Source organism: Pan paniscus, chromosome 19, assembly GCF_029289425.2.
Source record: "Pan paniscus chromosome 19, NHGRI_mPanPan1-v2.0_pri, whole genome shotgun sequence".
Taxonomy (NCBI): domain Eukaryota; kingdom Metazoa; phylum Chordata; class Mammalia; order Primates; family Hominidae; genus Pan; species Pan paniscus.
In genome coordinates, this window is record NC_073268.2 from 10,325,058 (window position 1) to 10,343,091 (window position 18,034).

The following is an 18,034-nucleotide window of genomic DNA, read 5'->3' on the forward strand; positions in this document are numbered from 1 at the left end:
GGTCTCAAGCAGTCTTCCGGCTTTGGCATCTCAAAAGTGCTGGGATTACAGGCATGAGCTCCTGTTTCCAGCCCCCGGTTTTTGTTTATTGTCTGTTTCTCCTGCCAGATTGTTAGCAACTGAGATGAAGGACATTGCTTTGGTTCCTCCTGTTCCTTAGCACCTAGCACAGTATGTGGCAAACAGGAAGTACTCAGTAAACATCTTTAGAGTGGGTGAAGTTGTGGGGATGGGGTAGACTGATGGAGAAGCAGATTGACACAAGGTAAGATCAAGATGCCATGTGTTAGGGGTGATATACCCAAGAGACCTCAAACAAGGAGAAATAGATGTCAAGTAGGCAGGTCAATATACTGGTGCAGCCAGGCTCGGTGGCTCATGCCTATAATCCCAGAACTTTGGGAGGCAGAGGTGAGCAGATCGTGTGTGCCCAGGAGTTTGAGACCAGCCTGGAAAACATGGTGAAACCCTGAAACCCCGTCTCTACTAAAGATACTAAAATTAGCTGGGCGTGGTGGCGTGTGCCTGTGGTCCCAGCGTGGAGGCTGAGGTGGGAGGATTACTTGAGCCCGGGAGTTTGAGGCTTCAGTGAGCCATGATTGTACCACTGCATTCCAGCTTGGGTGACAGAGAGTGAGACCCTGTCTCAAAAAAAACAAAAAAAACAAAAAAACCCCGATAAAATAAAAACATAATAATACACTGGTACATAACTCAAGAGAAACAGGTGAGCTGCCGACTGTGAGTCTATGTCAGGGTTTGTGTGCTTGCGTATCTGTATGTGTGCCTGAGCCTGCATGTGTGCCTCAAGGAGTACGTGTGTGTGTTTCTCGATTCTCTTTGCTGCCGGGTGTCTGCTGTGCGCACATCTGGATGATGAAGGTGTGTGGGCCTGTTCTTAGGATAAAGAGAGAAACGTCTGTTCCCAGCCACTGAAATGCAAATGTTTCTGAAGAGTAAAAACCCTTCCCACACAGCTCTGGAGACTGGACCCTGGCCACCGTGAGAGGCTGAGCCAACCAGCTGTTTCTGTGCTTTCCCAGAACGACTTGAGTATTTGCTTCCAACTAGGCAGGCTGCTTTTCTCAGGGAGGAAATTTGGGTCACAAACGATCTTGGCAAATATTCTTTCTTAGACGTTATTGTTTAGTTTGTTTGGGGGAGGGTGGGAGATAGAGTGGGGAAGGGAACTAGTGACAACAAAAATCTCTCTGTCTGGCTGGGGAGTTGCAGGCACTACTTCAGAAGGCCTAAGCCAGGAAAACGTCCGATTTTCCCATCAGAAATGCAGTCATGGAACACCTGGGCTTCAGAAGCTCATGCCCGAGGACTTGACCCAGGCCAGTAACAGTAGCTGAAGGGCTGGAACTGTCAGCTCCATCTTTCCCCCCGACACAGCACTAGATGTCCAGCCTCCTGAGTTAACACACTCGGGGAAGAGGTCACACTCCTCTGTCCACTGTCCTGAGCACCTCAGAGCCTGCATTGTTTCTGCTTCCCTCCTTCTTCTGGTTCTCTGAGTTCTTTTTCCTGTTTTCTCTTCCCCTTGTTCTTCTCCTTCTCCTTCTTTTTTTTTTTTCCCCCGAGATGGAGTTTTGCTCTTGTTGCCCAGGCTGGAGTGCAATGGCACAATCTCGGCTCACTGCAACCTTCGCCTCCCCGATTCAAGCGATTCTCCTGCCTCAGCCTCCCAAGTAGCTGGGATTACAGGTGCCCACCAACACGCCTGGCTAATTTTTGTATTTTTAGTAGAGACGTGGTTTTGCCATGTTGGCCAGGCTGGTCTCGAACTCCTGACCTCAAGTGATCCATTTGCCTCGGACTCCCAAAGTGCTGGGATTACAGGTGTGAGCCACCGCGCCCAGCCTTTCCTGTTAATTTTCTAGCTTGATGAAAAAATATTCATTTAAAAAAATTGTTACCAAAAATATTAAAAAGACCCTAACACAAGGTTCACAATTTATAGGATTAATTCCAAGTACTTTTAACATGTCTCTGATGTGTCTGAAAGTTACAAATACTTTTCCCTTTGGGGAAGTTGGTGGAGAAGGCTTCTGTGCTCAGGTCCCCAAACACGGGTAAAGTGTCAGACTCAGGAACCTTCTGACCCTGGCACAATTTGGACTCTCTGAGGTCTGGGCTCCTGATCCCTGAAAATGACCTCTCTTCCTGCTTGTTTCTGGAGATTCTGGGTACCCACTTCCCTACCCAGTTACAACTGACTTGGCAAGTGGGAAACTACAGTTCTCTCCCTGCTTCAGCTGTTTGTTTTTTTGAGACGGAGTCTCCTCTGTCGCCCAGGCTGGAGTGCAGTGGCTCGATCTTGGCTCACTGCAACCTCCGCCTCCCGGGTTCAAGCAATTCTCCTGCCTCAGCCTCCCGAGTAGCTGGAATTACAGGCACCCACCCAACACACCCAGCTATTTTTTGTATTTTTGGTAGAGACGGGGTTTCGCCATGTTGGACAGGCTGGTCTTGAACTCCTGACCTCAGGTGATCCACCCGCCTCAGCCTCCCAAAGGGCTGGGACTACAGATGTGAGCCACAGCGCCTGGCCTGCTAACCAGCAGTTTGAAAACCTCTTTTACAGTCCAGTATTTCTTTGGGCATCTAAATCTCACCTTCCCTACACCCTTTTTGTCTGCTCCAGGTCCCCTGGCCTCTGCCACCTCTTTCTTTCCCTCAAGCAGAGGAGGTCGCTGGAAGAGGAACCAGACCCCACACTTCTTGTGACCTGCTTGCCTGGGGTTTGCATTGTCTGCCACCCCTCACTCACTGGCAGATTCTCTTGTCCCAGTTTCAGCTTTTCCTAGTGTTTCTTTTCTGTTTGGGACTGAAAATATTTATCAAGTCAACAAACATCTTTGTGCTGTTCTTAACAGTCAATAGCCATGTTTTCTTAAAGTTCTTTAAGTATGTATGTTTTCTTGTTTTAAGGAGAATGTTAGACTTATTTTTATTATTCTTATAGTCAGCGCAGGTATATTAGATAGGACAAGCATGGCGATAAGTGAACAAATAAATGAATCAGGTCAGGTGCGGTGGCTCACGCCTGTCACCCCAGCACTTTGGGAGGCCGACCGGGGCAGATCACCTGAGGTCAGGAGTTTGAGACCAGCCTGGCCAACATGGCAAAACCCCATCTCTACTAAAAATACAAAAATTAGCAGGGCATGATGGCATGCACCTGTAGTACCAGCTACTCGGGAGGCTGAGCCAGGAGAGTCGTTTCAACCTGGGAGGCAGAGGTTGCAGTGAGTTGAGATCGCACCACTGCACTCCAACCTGGGCAATAAGAGCAAAACTCTATCTCAAAAGAAATAATCAATATGAGGTTTATGTTTCTTAGTCATTATTCCTGTTCATGGCCTGACTCAGAGGCCTGGGGCAGTCGGAAAGCAGGAACTCAAGAAGCCTTTCTTGGACATGGCATCAATGCATAAATAATAATACTTATAATAATAAGTAATTGGTACTGTTCTTAGCATTTTACATATATTAACTCATTTCTCTTGGCAACGACCCCACGTTGAAGATTCTATTAATGTATCCACTTTATCGATGAGGAGACAGGCTTAGAAAGGTAAAGTAGTTTGCTCAGTATCTGCAACTACAGTGCCTGGCAACTAGAAGCACCCCACTGGGTGCTCATCCTGGTGTTTATGGCTTCTCATAAGAGAATCCCAAAGGGGAGAAGATCAGCCTGCATTTAGCAGTCCACATCTGCAGGCTGATCTTCTTCTCTTTTGGATTCTATCTCTTGCTGCTCTGATGACAAACTCTTCCAGTAGCCCAGTAGCCAGGCCATCCCCTCACTTACTATATCCACCCTATCTCTGCCTCTTGAAGCCTGACCCATCCTTCAGGGCCTTGCTCTGATGTGAGTTTTACCATGAAGCCATCCCTGATCCCCCACCAAGATGGAACAACTCTCTCCCGCCTCTCTGTTCCCCAGGCAATTTGTTGGAATCTGGGTGGCAGCTAGCACCACAGTCTGCCATATTATCACTCTTTGTTCTGTGTGTGTGTGTGTGTGCACGCATGCCTGCACGCACCTGGCTTCCGTGCTAAGCCGTAAGTCTTCATCGTGTGTGTGTGTGTGTGTGTGTGTGCATGTGCCTGAATGCACCTGGCTTCTGTACTAAGCCGTACGCTTCCTGAGGGCAAGGCTTTGTCTCTGGGAATCTCTTGCAAGGAACAGGCCCACAATGAATGTTGCTGAAACAGGGAGAATGGATTGAGTCTTACTGGGAATCACCAGGGCAAGTAAATACACACATTAAAAAATAAGTAAGCTGGTCCCTCAACCCCAAATCCTTGGCTTTCCTGGGGACTGGAGTTTGGAACAAGGATTCAGCCTTTGACAAATGTCTAGGACTCTGTCTGCAAGGTGGGGCCGCTGGGCCAGTGGTGGAGCCACACTCCCCAGGGACCTTGTGGTCCTCTCCACTCCAGAGCCCCTCCCCCCCGAACCCCTCAACTCTGGCTGCCCCCTGCACTGAAGCGCTCAGGACACTCCACCTCAGCAAAGCTGAGGATCCAGTCACACGGGAATGGGGTGTATGGGGAAACTGGAGCCCCCCACCCCCTTCAGGCTTCAGGTTCTGCCCTGATTATGCCTCCAATATGACTCCCAGGGAAGGCAGGGGTTGGGGGGGGGGGATGTGGAGACTAAGGAGGACGGGGAAGCGAGGTAGCAGAGAGGAGGGCAAAGGCAGCAGAAAAAAAGGTGTGCGTGGCGGGAGGTGGCGGGGCTCGACCTCGGGCCGCTCTGGACGCCCGGCAGTGCCAGGCAGGGCCCGGGTCTGGGCGGTGGAGGACAACTTCTGCCAGCAGCCCGCCGCGAGTCCTGCCCGCCTCCCGCGCGCTGCGGTGCCCAGCCCCGCGCCAGCCCTCCCGGGGGAGCTGGAGCTTGGCCGCGCTGCTCCCCCCTGGGGCCGCTCCGGCGCCCACACCCCCCACGTCCACCGACCGGCCTCCTCACCTTCGGGACCTGGGAGTCACCGGCCGGCGGGGCCCTGGGTCCGGGCCGGGCTGGGTGGGGGCGGCGCTCTTCCCCCCACGCTAGCTGCGCCCGGGGATCTGCAGCGCCCGCCCCGGCTGCGGCGCCATCAGCTGCTGGGAGGCTGCGGGGCAGTCGGGCCGGGGCTCCGGGGGGCTCGGGGGCGCCGAAGGGGGGTCGGGGGCGGGCTCGAGGCGTAAACACCCAGCAACGTGACCGGAACTGGCGAACGAGCCGGAGGGGTGCGGGGGGCGGGAGAGATAAAGGGGGAGGGGAGGGACCTGAGACGGGCGGGGAGGGGCCGTGGGCGGGGCGGGGGGAGGGGAGGCCGGCGGCGCGCGGTCGGGGGAGGGGGAACCCCGGGAGCCCCGAGAGCCCCGGGAACCGGGCCTGAGGCCCCCAGCGGGCCGCTGGGCTCGCGGAGCTGGCTTTGGCTGGTAGCTGGAAGGGCGACCTGGGGAACCCGCCGGTGCCTTGGCGCGCAGGGGCGCGGCGAAGGATCAGCACCGCGGACAGCGCCCAGGCCGCCAGGCCGCGATCCGCTCCGCCCCTCCCGCCCTGGCGTAGGAAGGAGAGGCAGCGCCCGCAGCCGCGCCGGCAAGGCTTGGGGCGAAGCGCGATCTGACCAGTGGGCTGGGAATCCGTCCCGTGTCTAGGCAGCAGCAAACCTGCCCCAGACCTCTCACTAGCTGTGTGGCCTTGGGTGAGTCACATCACCTCTCTGGGCCGCAGTTGATAAGATGCCCTATTTCTAAAATTCTTTTATTATTATTATTATACTTTAAGTTCTATGAGGGTCCCAAGAGCCAAGGGAAGATTCTTGATAAACTCCAAAGTTCAGGCCGGGCGCAGTGGCTCACGCCTGTAAGGCCAGCAGTTTGGGAGGCCGAGGCGGGCGGATCACCTGAAGTCAGGAGTTCGAGACCAGCCTGGCCAACATGGTGTATCCCAATCTCTACTAAAACTACAAAAATTAGCCGGGCGTGGCGGGCGCCTCTAATCCCAGCTACTCGGAAGGCTGAGGCAGGAGAATCGCTTGAACCTGGGAGGCAGAGGTTGCAGTGGCCAAGATCGTGCCACCGCACTCCAGCCTGTGTGACAGAGCGAGACTCTACGTCAAAAACAAATAAACAAAAAAACTCCAAAGTTTAGAACACGTGCGAGGCATTGCTGTTGATCCGTTTTCACCAAACGTGGGAGGCTTCAGGAGTCCCACTGTGTGCCTCAAAAGTGTGGCTGCCCTAATATCTTCCTCCTCCCGGGGGCTTGGTCTCATCTGTAAATGAGGATAATGATGATCTATGTAGCTCATAAGATCTTCGGGTTGTTGTGAGGATTAAATGAATTCCTGCCTGTAAAGTGCTCAGAACAGTACTGCTGAGTGCTTGTTAGGCCTCTGTGCTCATGACAAGGGATGAGGTAGCATTGTGTGAGTGGCAGGTGGCTCAGAGATTGCTCTGGGTAAGTCATTCCTGTCCCTGCCTGGAGGACTGGGCTGAGTGGATTCAGGCTAATGGGCTGGTGCCTGGCTTTCCCCACTCCATGGCTAGCCAAATAATCCCTGGCCTTTCCTCCTGGACCAAATTTTCAGAGAAGCCCTGTACCTTCACAGCTGGGAGACCCGGCACTTACTTGCCACAGAGGCCCTGGGGAGGCCTCAAGGGGCACCCTGCCTCTCTATGGGTCCCTTTCCTCCCTGTCCTCCCCACTTTCCAAAGGTTAACTGGACTCAGGTGTGTGTCAACAACTAAAAAGCTTTAGCTGCTCCTGGAAAATTCTAATCCTAAAGATTTGCAGGGGCCAGGCTCAGTGGCTCACGGCTCTAATCCCAGCATTTTGGGAGGCTGAGGTGGGTGGATCACGAGGTTAGGAATTCAAGACCAGCCTGACAAAGATGATAAAACCCTGTCTTTACCAAAAATACAAAAATTAGTCGGGCGTGGTGGCAGGTGCCTGTAATCCCAGCTACTCAGGAGGCTGAAGCAGGAGAACTGCTTGAACCTGGGCGGCAGAGGTTGCGGTCCGCCAAGATCGTACCACTGCACTCCAGCCTGGGTGATAGAGTGGGACTCCATCTCAAAACAAACAAACAAACAAACAAACAAACAGAGAGTTGCAGGAATGACTGTCTTAGGTGGCTTGACAGGCTGCGGGGTTTGAATTTTGTTCAAAGGCCTCTCAAATCCCACCCTGCAGGAACTCTAGCTACTAGCTGCACTGTGGGTGGCCCCTCTTCATCCTGTCTGAGGAAATCCTTGGGAGAGGAACAGAAAGGCCAGCCTCACCCCTCTTCCTGTCTCTTGCTGTCCTTCCTAGAGGGCGGTATTCCTGGACTGTGCTCCTTGGACCTGCATATCAGTATCTCCAGCAGCAGTGTGAGTTCTGATGAACCATCCATATTCCCTCAATTTCATGAGATATCGGTAAGAATGATGAAAGGTATGTTTTGTATCTCCAAAAACAGGTGATATGAAGGAGCCTGAAAACCTGGCTTCTGGCCCCAGCTCTGTTACTTACTACTTGGGTAATTCTGGGCAAGTCTCAGCCTCTCAGAGCTCCAGTTCCTTCTCAGTTAAATGGGAAGAGTAACATTGACTCTGCCAACAGGATCCTTGTGAGGTTGTCTTAAGGTACAAGTGAAGGGGCTGATAAAGTGCACATGGATAGAATTGTTATGACCAAGTCTCAAATGTTCTTCTCTTTGATCTGTGTCAGGATGAATCCTGGAACTATGGCTTGCATTTATTTATTTATTTATTTATTTATTTAAGGTGGAGTCTCACTCTTTCGCCCAGGCTGGAGTGAAGTGGCATGATCTCAGCTCACCGCAACTTCTGCCACCTGGGTTCAAGTGATTCTCCTGCCTCAGCCTCCCGAGTAGCTGGAATTACAGGCACGCACCACCAGGCCCGGCTAATTTTTGTATTTCTAGTAGAGATGGAGTTTCACCATGTTGGCCAGGCTAGTTTTGAACTCCTGACCTCAAGTGATCTGCCCACCTTGGCCTCCCAAAGTGCTGGGATTACAGGCGTGAGCCACGAAGCCCAGCCCCTTTTTTTTTTTTTTTCTGAGATGGAGTCTAGCTCTGTCACCCAGGCTGGAGTGCAGTGGAGTGATCTCAGTTTACGGAAACCTCTACCTCCTGGGTTCAAGCAGTTCTCCTACCTCAGCCTTCCGAGTAGCTGGGATTATAGACGTATGCCACCACGCCCAGCTGATTTTTGTGTTTTCAGTAGAGATAGGGTTTTGCCATATTGGCCAGGCTGGTCTCGAACTCCTGACCTCAAGTGGATCTGCCCACCTCGGTCTCCCAAAGTGCTGGGATTACAGGCGTGAGCCCCTGCGCCTGGCCTTTTTTCTATTTTCTTTCTTTTTCCTTTTCCTTTTTTTTTTAGAAACAGGCCCTGGCTCTGCTGCTCAGGCTGGAGTGCAGTGGTGCAATCATAGCTGACCAAAGCCTCGAACTCCTGGGCTCAAGTGATCCTCCAGCCTCAGCCTCCCAAAGCACTAGGATTACAGGAGTGAGCCACTGCACCCAGCTCTCTTTTCTTTTCTGTTTATTTTTGAGACAGGGTCTCAGTCTGTTGTCCAGGACGGAGTGCAGTCGTGCAAACACAGCTACCTCCTGAGCTCAGGTCCTCCCACCGCAGCCTCCCAAGTAGCTGGGATCCAGGCGTGTGCCACCATGCCTGGCTAATTTTTGTCGTTTTTTATAGAGATGGGGTTTCACGCTGTTGCCCAGGCTGATCTTGAACTCCTGGGCTCAAGTGATCTACCTGCCTTGGCCTCCCAAAGTGCTGAGATGACAGCGCTTTGCTGGGATTAGCCACGGTGCCACACCCTGGCTCCATTTCCAAAATTAAACTTGTAACAAAGTAAAAGAAAACTAAAGTTTAGAAAAAGTGTACCTCTTGCTTCCAAAGCAGCTGTGATTTTGAGTTGAGCACTTTACCAATGGGATCTCATTTAAACTTCAGATACATCGTATTGGAAAGGTTTATTCCCATTTTCAGGTGGAGAAAATGAGGTTGAATTTAACATCACACAGCCTGGAAATGGCAGAGCCAGGATTCAAACTCCAGCCCAGCCTGGGCCAGAGGCAAGCTTGTAACCACAGCATCCTCACGCCTGCCAGAGAGAAGATGAGTCCAGCTGTGGCAGCCACGGTGGTCATAGCTTAAAGGGAAGGTAAGGGCCAAAGTGTGCAAGGCCTGGAATGCCAGCTAGAGGAATGAGGCCTGGGTGGCAGAGAAGGCCTAGAGGCTCCTCCATCTCTTCATGACAGTCAGAAATTCTGACTTTCTCAGTTTAGTTTGGGTAACAGTTCTGTATCGGTTAGCATCCTGGCAGGGAACAGATGGCACATTTAAAATGGACAATTTGGCTGGGCCCGGTGGCTCTCACCTGTAATCCCAGCACTTTGGGAGGCCAAGGTGGGCAGATCACTTGCGGTCAGGAGTTTGAGACCAGCCTGCCCAACATGACGAAATCTCGTCTGTACTAAAAATACAAAAATTAGCCAGGTGTGGTGGTGGGTGCTTGTAATCCCAGCTACTCGGGAGGCTGAGGCAGGAGAATCGCTTGAATCCAGGAGGTGGAGGCTAATTTTTGTATTTTTTAGTAGAGATGGGGTTTTACCATATTGGCCAGGATGGTCTCGATCTCCTGACCTCGTGATCTGCCCGCCTCGGCCTCCCAAAGTGCTAGGATTACAGGCGTGAGCCACCGCGCCCGGCCGTATATACCACATTTTGTTTATCCATTCATCCATCAGTGAACATTTAGGTTGCTTCCACCTGTTGGCTATTGTGAATAATGCTGCCATGAACACGGGGCACACTTTCTTTTCTTTTCATTTTTTTTTCTTGAGACGGAGTCTCGCACTGTCGCCCAGGCTGGAGTGCAGTGGCGCGATCTCGGCTCGCTGCAAGCTCTGCCCTCTGCCTCCCAGGTTCACGCCATTCTCCTGCCTCAGCCTCCCGAGTAACTGGGACTACAGGCGCCCGCCACCACGCACGGCTAATTTTTTGTATTTTTAGTAGAGAGGGGGTTTCACCATGTCGGCCAGCATGGTCTCCATCTCCTGACCTCGTGATCCACCTGCCTCGGCCTCCCAAAGTGCTGGGATTACAGGCATGAGCCACCACGCATGGGGCACACATTTTTTAAACCAGTTTGACATTTGACTTTATATATATATATAATATATATTACATATATATTATATATATAATATATTATATATATAATATATAATATATTATATATTATATATAATTATATATATAATATATAATATATTATATATATTATATATAATTATATATATATTTAGAGACCGGGTCTTGCTATGTTGCCCAGGCTGGAGTGGCAGCGGCTATTCCCAGGTATGTTTATAGCACTCAACAGACTTGAACTCCTGGCTCAAGTGATCCTCCTGCCTCAGACTCCTAAGTAGCTGGGACTACAGGCATATACCACCACACCTGGCTGACATTAGTCTTTTAATTTTGCTTATTGTGTTTTTGTGATGTGCAGATATTAAACATTTTTATTTTAGCCAAATCCATTAATCTCTTCCTTTATGGCTTCTGCCACTGATGTCATGCTAAAAAAAAAAAAAAAAACCTATCCTTACTTTAATATAATGACAATACTTATCTACGTTTTTTTCTTTTCTTTTCTTTTTTTTTGAGACAGTCTTGCCCTGTTGCCCAGGCTGGAGTGCAATGGCGCGACCTCTGCTCACTGCAACCTCCGCCTCCCCAGTTCAAGCGATTCTCCTGCCTCAGCCTCCCGAGTAGCTGGGATTACAGGCAGGCGCCACCACGCCCCGCTAAGTTTTCTATTTTTAGTAGAGACGGGGTTTCACCATGTTGGCCAGGGTGGTCTCGATCGTCTTGACCTCGTGATCCGCCCGCCTCCGCCTCCCAAAGCGCTGGGATTACAGGCGTGAGCCACTGCGCCCGGCCGAGTAGTTTACTTTTTTAGGCATCACTTCCTGGGTAGGTAGAACGGGTTTCCTAAGGGAGTAAGGCACAGAACGAGGCAATGAGCCGCCTGGTCTCTCAGCGCGTCAGTAGGACTCGGGGGGCCGGACTCCTCGCCCAGTGCTCCCCAGAAACCCGGCCCCTCGGCGCGGCGGGGAGAGACCCGGACGGGGCGAGGCCGCTGTCCCGCCCGTTCTGCGGGGCCGGCGCTGACCCGGCTCCAGCCGCCTCCAGGGGCGGGGTCTGAGCGCCGCGCCCTCCCCGCGCCCTCTCCGCGCCCTCCCCGCGAGCGCGCCCCGGACACCGGCCTGCGGCAGCCGAGCCTCCTCCACCGTGCGGCCCGCGGAGGGCAGGGAGCGGCCGGGCGAGGCATGGCGGGCCGCCGGGCGCCGGGGGAGAAGCGCTGGCAGCTGGTGCGCTGGTGAGTGGGCGCCGGGCGGCGCGGGGCCTAATGCGGGAGCGAACCCCGAGGCCCGGCCGGCGCGGGAAGCAGCGGGGCGCGGGCCCAAAGTTTCGTCCCGGGCTGAGGCTGCGGGGCCCGGGTGGGCGGAGGGGCGCCGGCTGCCTGGTCCCCACCACCCCCTCCGGTCCCCACCACCCCGCGTCCCCGCGCCGGGTCTCTGCGGCTCTCCAAAGAGATGGGCGACGGGGACCCTGTGCGAGCCGTCAGGCTTTGGGGGAACCCCGTCCCCCTCCCGCGGGGGCGCCCTTTCCCTGCACTTCACCTTTCACGCTCGCACGGGGCTTCCGCCTTCCCCTCCGCCCCCTTCAGCTTTCCCATTTGTGCCTCCCTCCGTTCCTTCTGCCGCCCGGGGCAGGGCTCTGGACTTGGGCCCCGAGAAGGCACCACCCACCGCCCCCAACCCCTGCGTGGAAAGGGGTGCTTTAGCCCCGAAACACAGGAGCCCCTGGGGGTGTGCACTCTGGGGACAGGGCGTAGAGAAGGGGGCCTAGGAGACAAGGGCAGGGGAGCGGTCCCCGTGTAGCGGGGCAGTCGCCCTTTCCCCCTCCGCAGTCCTGGCCCGCTGGGAAGTCAGAGCCTGCGGTGTCAGGTTACCGGACTGCAAACTCAGAGGGTTTCAGACGCAGCGCTGTCGAGTCACCTGAGCTGGGCCCCTAACCCACGTCCCAGGGTTCCAGGTGTCCCAATGTTCAGGACGGCTTCAGCCAGGGGCCTGACCTCTGCTTGGCGGCACTTGGAGCTTAGGGCAGCCTGCACAGCCCTCCCCGGACCTCAGAGGACTCCAAGATTCAAAAGAGAATGTCCGCCTGGGACTCCTCCCCATCCCAAATCATGCCACACACAGCAGGGTCAGAGAGCACCTCTGAAGGTACATTCTGTAGCCTGCATACAATGAACAATAATGTCATCAATAACAGCAACGTGGGCTTCCCCAGCACCTCCCGTGGCTCTGGAGTAGTCAGGATTCAGGCACACACTGAGAGGAAGGTATTAGCACCTCCATTTTACTAAAGATGAGGAAGCCGAGGGTCAGAGAGGGAAAAGGATTCAAGGTCACCCAACAAGCGCATAGTAGAGGCAAGGTTTGAACCAGGTCTTGCTCAGGAGCTTAACTGCTCCTCTGTTTTGCATATTTCCTGGATGGTTCCACCCAGCGTGGCCACACATCCAAGTTCACATTGTCAGAAAATCCCACAGTGTCAGAGCAGGAGGTGCCAATGGGTTTCCAAGTATATTAGTTAGCAGTGGAATCACTCTTCAAGTGAAGCTCCAATAGAGAAACCAGATAAAAGTAGAGTTAATCTCCTTTATTTAATTCTTTTTTTTGAGATTGGGTCTCGCTCTGTCGCCCAGGTTGGAGTGCAGTGGTGCAATCTCGGCTCACTGCAGCCTCCACCTCCCAGGCTCAAGTGATCCTCCCACCTCAGCCTCCCAAGTAGCTGGGACTGCAGGCATGGGCCATCACGCCCAGCTAATTTTTGTATTTTTTTTGTAGAGGTGGGATTTCACCATATTGTCCATAGCTAGTCTCGAACTCCTGGGCTCAAGCAATCTACCCACTTCAGCCTCCCAAAGTGCTGGGATTACAGGCATGAGCCACCGTGCCCCTGGCAGAGGTAATCCACTTTTGAATTACCTCAGGGGAGGTGGGCAGTTAGTGTCCCTTTCCTCAAAATGACATAGCATTCCATCGCCCGACCACAGCGCCTGGCTCAAGGATGGGTGTGTGACCTAGGTCAGGCCAGTGACATGACATCATGGGAACTGGGCTGGAACCACTGAGACAGGGAAGCTCTGTCTCCATAGAGTGTTGATCTGGGCCACTGATGACCACCTTGCTGCCACAAGGACTAAAACTGGAACAGAGGGAGGCAGAGGTATAAAGAGAGTAGGACCACCCCAGCACCCCAGACCTTCCAGATCAGTTCCCTCACTTCACAGAAGAAATAGGAAGAGATTTAAGGCGTAGAGCTTGGATGCCTGTTTTGACTCATCCTCCCAACTCTTGCCCCTGGCTCTGTCTGCTGGGGTTGTTTCTTGGGCTGGACCTGATGATGCCTGAATTTTTTTTTTTTTTTGAGATGGAGTCTCACACTGTTGCCCAAGCTGGAGTGGAGTGGCGTGATCTTGGCTCACTGCAAGCTCCGCCTCCCAGGTTCACACCATTCTCCTGCCTCAGCCTCCTGAGTAGCTGGGACTACAGGTGCCCGCCACCATGCCAGGCTAATTTTTTCTATTTTAGTAGAGGGTTTCACCATGTTGGCCAGGCTGGTCTTGATCTCTGACTTTGTGATCCGCCTGCCTCAGCCTCCCAAAGTGCTAGGATTACAAGTGTGAGCGACTGCACCCGGCCGCATGAATCATTTTTAGTGCCGTAATTGGGTTTGGGGTTACCCCTCACCCCAGATAAAAGCTCATCTTTCTGAGAAGGTCCTGAAGATGTGACTTGAGTGGTTAGGCAGCCTGGCAGGGTGCACATCTGAGGCCGAGATACCCTCTCAATCCATGCCATGCTCCAGACATGGCCAGCCATGCTCCAGCTGTGGCCCCTGGATCTAGGACTTCCCACTGAGTCAGTTTACTTTCCTTTTTAATGAATCAGGATTCTTTCACTTGTAAATTGTAGAAATCGACTCAAACTAGCTTCAAAGAAAAAGGGAATTTATAGACTCACTGAACTGAAAAAACTCTAGGAGCTCTTCATGTTTCAGGCACAGCTAGATTCAGGAGCTCAAACAACGCCACTGAGGCTGGAGTGCAGTGGCAATCACAGCTCACTGCAGCCTCGACTTCCCAGGCCTGAGTGATCCTCCTCCATCAGCTTCCCATGTAGCTGAGGCCATAGTTGAGGTCCACCATCGAGAGCCACCACGTCTGGCTAACTTTTACATCTTTTTTTTTGCAGAGATGGGGTCTTGCTATATTGTCCAGGCTGGTCTCAAACTCCTGGGCTCAAGGGATCCTCCCATCTTGGCCTCCCAAAGTGCTGGGGCTACAGGCATGAGCCACTGTGCCCAGCCTTGAGTCATCATTCCTTTACCTAACCTCTACTGACAATCTTTCAAGTATTTTGAACATTTTGATATTACAAGCATTGTGGCAAAGAACATTCTTGAATCTATATCTGTGCATACTTGTGCAAAGATAGTGGTTGGATACTTTATTATTTTTTATTTTTTGAGACAGAATCTTGCTCTGTCACCCAGGATAGAGTGCAGTGGCTCAATCACAGCTCACTGTAGCCTCTACCCCCTAGGCTCAGGTGATCCTTCCACCTCAGCCCCCTGAATAACTGGGACTACAGGCATGTGCCACCACGCCCAGCTAATTTTTTGTATTTTATTTTTTGAGACAGAGTCTCACTCTTGTCGCCCAGGCTGGAGTGCAATGGTGCAACCTCGGCTCACTGCAACCTCCGCCTCCCAGGTTCAAGCAATTCTCCTGCCTCAGCCCCCAGAGTAGCTGGGATTACAGGCGCCTGCCACCATACCCGGCTAATTTTTATATTTTTAGTAGAGATGGGGTTTCACCATGTTGGCCAGGCCGGTCTCAAACTCCTGACCTCAGGTGATCTGCCCGCTTTGGCCTCCCAAAATGCTGGGATTACAGGCATGAGCCACCGCGCCCGGCCAATTCTTTGTATTTTCTATAGAAGCAGGTTTTCACCATGTTGCCCAGGCTGGTCTGAAACTCCTGGCTTAAGTGATGCATTTGCCTCCCGAAGTGTTGAGATTATAGATTTGAGCCACCGCGCCTGGCCCATGGTTGGATATATTCTTCAAAGTGAAATCGCAGGGTAAACACATGCGCATATTGAAAAAGATATTGCCAACCTGACCTCCGAAGAAGACGTACCGTTTTATATTATCTCCAGTGATGTGTGAGATGCCAGTTTCTTCACAATTTTGCTCATGCTGCGATTAACAAACTTTAAAATCTTGGCCAATCTCACTGATGAAAAATGGTCTCTTGGACCATCCTGGCTAACACGGTGAAACCCTGTCTCTACTAAAAATACAAAGAATTAGCCGGGCGTGGTGGCGGGAGCCTGTAGTCCCAGCTACTGGGGAGGCTGAGGCAGGAGAATGGTGTGAACCTGGGAGGCGGAGCTTGCAGTGAGTTGACATCGCGCCACTGCACTCCAACCTGGGGGACAGAGCGAGACTCTGTCTCAAAAAAAAAAAAAAAAAAAAAAAGAAAAAAGAAAAATGGTCTCGTTAACGTTCACTTTTTTTTGAGACGGAGTCTTGCTCTGTCGCCCAGGGTGGAGTGTAGTGGCGCAATCTCAGCTCACTGCAGCCTCTGCCTCCTGGGTTCAAACAATTCTCCTGCCTCAGCCTCCTGAGTAGCTGAGATTACAGGTGTGTGCCACCACACCTGGCTAATTTTTGTATTTTTAGTAGAGGCAGGGTTTCACCATGTTGGCCAGGCTGGTCTTGAACTCCTGACCTCAGGTGATCCATCGACCTTGGCCTCCCAAAGTGCTGGGATTACAGCGTGAGCCACCGCGCCTGGCCAACTTTCACTTTTTTTTTTTTACTTACGGTAAACCTTAATTTTCCCTAATGTCCTTTCCCTGTTCTAGGGCCCCATTCAAGATACCGCATTACATTTAGTTCCTGTGCTTCGTTGAGCTCCTCTTAGCTGTGAAAGCTTCTCAGACTTTCCTTGTTTTAGATGACCTTGACAGTTTTTGAGGAGTACTGCTCATATTTTGTAGATTGCCACTCACTCAGTTGGGATTTCTCTGATGTTTTTCTCATGATTAAACTGGTATTATGAGTTTTGGGGAGGAGGATCACAGGGATGGGTGCCATTTTCTTTTCTTTTCTTTCTTTCTTTTTCTTTTTTTTTTGAGACAGAGTTTCACTCTTGTTGTCCAGGCTGGAGTGCAATGGTGTGATCTCTGCACACTGCAACCTCCGCCTCCGGGGTTCAAGTGATTCTTCTGCCTCAGCCTCCCGAGTAGCTGGGATTACAGGCGTGTGCCACCATGTCTAATTAATTTTTGTATGTTTAGTAGGGTTGAGGTTTCACCTTGTTGGCCAGGCTGGTCTTGAACTCCTGACCTTAAATGATCCACCCATCTCGGCGTCCCAAAGTGCTGGGATTACAGCAGTGAGCCACTGAGCCTGGCCGGTGGGGTGCCATTTTCTCTTTTTGGTCTTTCTTTTTCTTTTTCTTTTTTTTTTTTGAGACGGAGTTTCACTCTTGTTGCCCAGGCTGGAGTGCAATGGTGTGATCTCAGCTCACCGCAACCTCCGCCCCCCGGGTTCAAGTGATTCTCTTGCCTCAGCCTCCCAAACAGCTGGGATTACAGGCATGTGCCACCACTCCCAGCTAATTTTGTATTTTTAGTAGAGACGGGGTTTCTCCACGTTGGCCAGGCTGGTTTCAGACTCCCAGGCTCAGGTGATCTGCCCGCCTCGGCCTCCCAACGTGCTGGGATTACAGGTGTGAGGCACCGCACCCAGCCAGGGGGGTGCCATTCTCATCATATCATCAAGGGTATATACAGTTGTCCCTTTGTATCCATGGGGGATTGGTTTCAGCACCCTTGGGGATACCAGAATTCAAGGATGCTCTAGTCCCTTGAGTAAAATGGTGAAGTACAGGTCGCAGAATTTGTTTGAGAAAAGAAATACAATAAAATAAATAAATAGTTGCTGGGTGTGGTAATGTGCACCAGCTGTGTACGAAGCTTCCGGTTTTTCCACATCCCCATCAACACTTGTTATTATCTCTATCTTTGCTTATAGCCATCCTAGTGAGTGTGAAATGGTGTCTCATTGTGGTTTTCATTTGCATTTCCCTGATGGCTGATGACGTCGAGCATCTTTTCATGTAGTTATTGTCCATTTATATATCTTTTTTTTTTTTTTTTTTTTTTTTTTTGAGACGGAGTCTTGCTCTGTTGCCCATGCTGGAGCACAGTGGCGCAATCTTGGCTCACTGCAAGCTCCGCCTCCCAGGTTCACGCCATTCTCTATCTCAGCCTCCCGAGTAGCTGGGACTACAGGCGCCTGCCACCACGCCCAGCTAATTTTTTGTGTTTTTAGTAGAGACGGGGTTTCACCGTGTTAGCCAGGATGATCTCGATCTCCTGACCTGGTGATCCACCTGCCTCGGCCTCCCAAAGTGCTGGGATTACAGGCGTGAGCCACTGCGCCCGGCCGTCCATTTATATATCCTTTTTAGAGAAAGGACTATTCAGATCCTTTGCCCATATTTAAATTGTGTTAGTTGTCTTTGTATTATTGAGTTGTAAAAGTTTCTTTTTTCTTTTTTTTTTTTTTTGAGACAGAGTCTTACTCTGTCGCCGAGGCTGGAGTGCAGTGGCACGATCTCGGCTCACTGCAACCTCCACCTCCCAGGTTCAAGTGATTCTCCTGCCTCAGCCTCCTGAATAGCTGGGATTAGAGCTGCCCACAACCACACCTGACTAATTTTTGTCTTTTTTGGTAGAGATGGGATTTCACCATGCTGGCCAAGCTGGTCTCGAACTCCTTACCTCAGATGATCCACTTGCCTTGGCCTCCCAAAGTGCTATGCTGGAATTACGTGAGCCACTGCACCCAG

The 18,034-nt window shown here is 51.9% G+C and overlaps 2 protein-coding genes across 6 annotated transcripts in view; one reads left to right on the forward strand and one right to left on the reverse strand.

The window, feature by feature from the left end:
- Positions 1–5,120, reverse strand: part of CCDC92B (coiled-coil domain containing 92B) — a 28,852-nt gene extending 23,732 nt beyond the window's left edge. For both annotated transcript variants that reach the window (XM_034941274.3, XM_063598861.1), the window contains exon 1: positions 4,985–5,120. The gene's annotated coding sequence lies outside the window, so the exon portion shown is untranslated. The remainder of the gene's footprint in view (positions 1–4,984) is intronic.
- A 449-nt stretch (positions 5,121–5,569) lies between these two features.
- RAP1GAP2 (RAP1 GTPase activating protein 2) overlaps positions 5,570–18,034 on the forward strand; it is a 291,369-nt gene continuing 278,904 nt past the window's right edge. For 2 of the 4 annotated variants that reach the window (XM_034941268.3, XM_055101386.2), the window contains exon 1: positions 11,277–11,413. In XM_034941268.3, coding sequence (XP_034797159.1) covers positions 11,364–11,413 — 50 coding nt within the window. In that variant the 5' untranslated portion in view covers positions 11,277–11,363. Of the gene's footprint in view, positions 5,706–7,318; positions 7,426–9,015; positions 9,191–11,274; positions 11,414–18,034 lie in introns of those variants that run through there. The other 2 variants (XM_055101382.2, XM_055101381.2) reach the window with 2 other exon arrangements.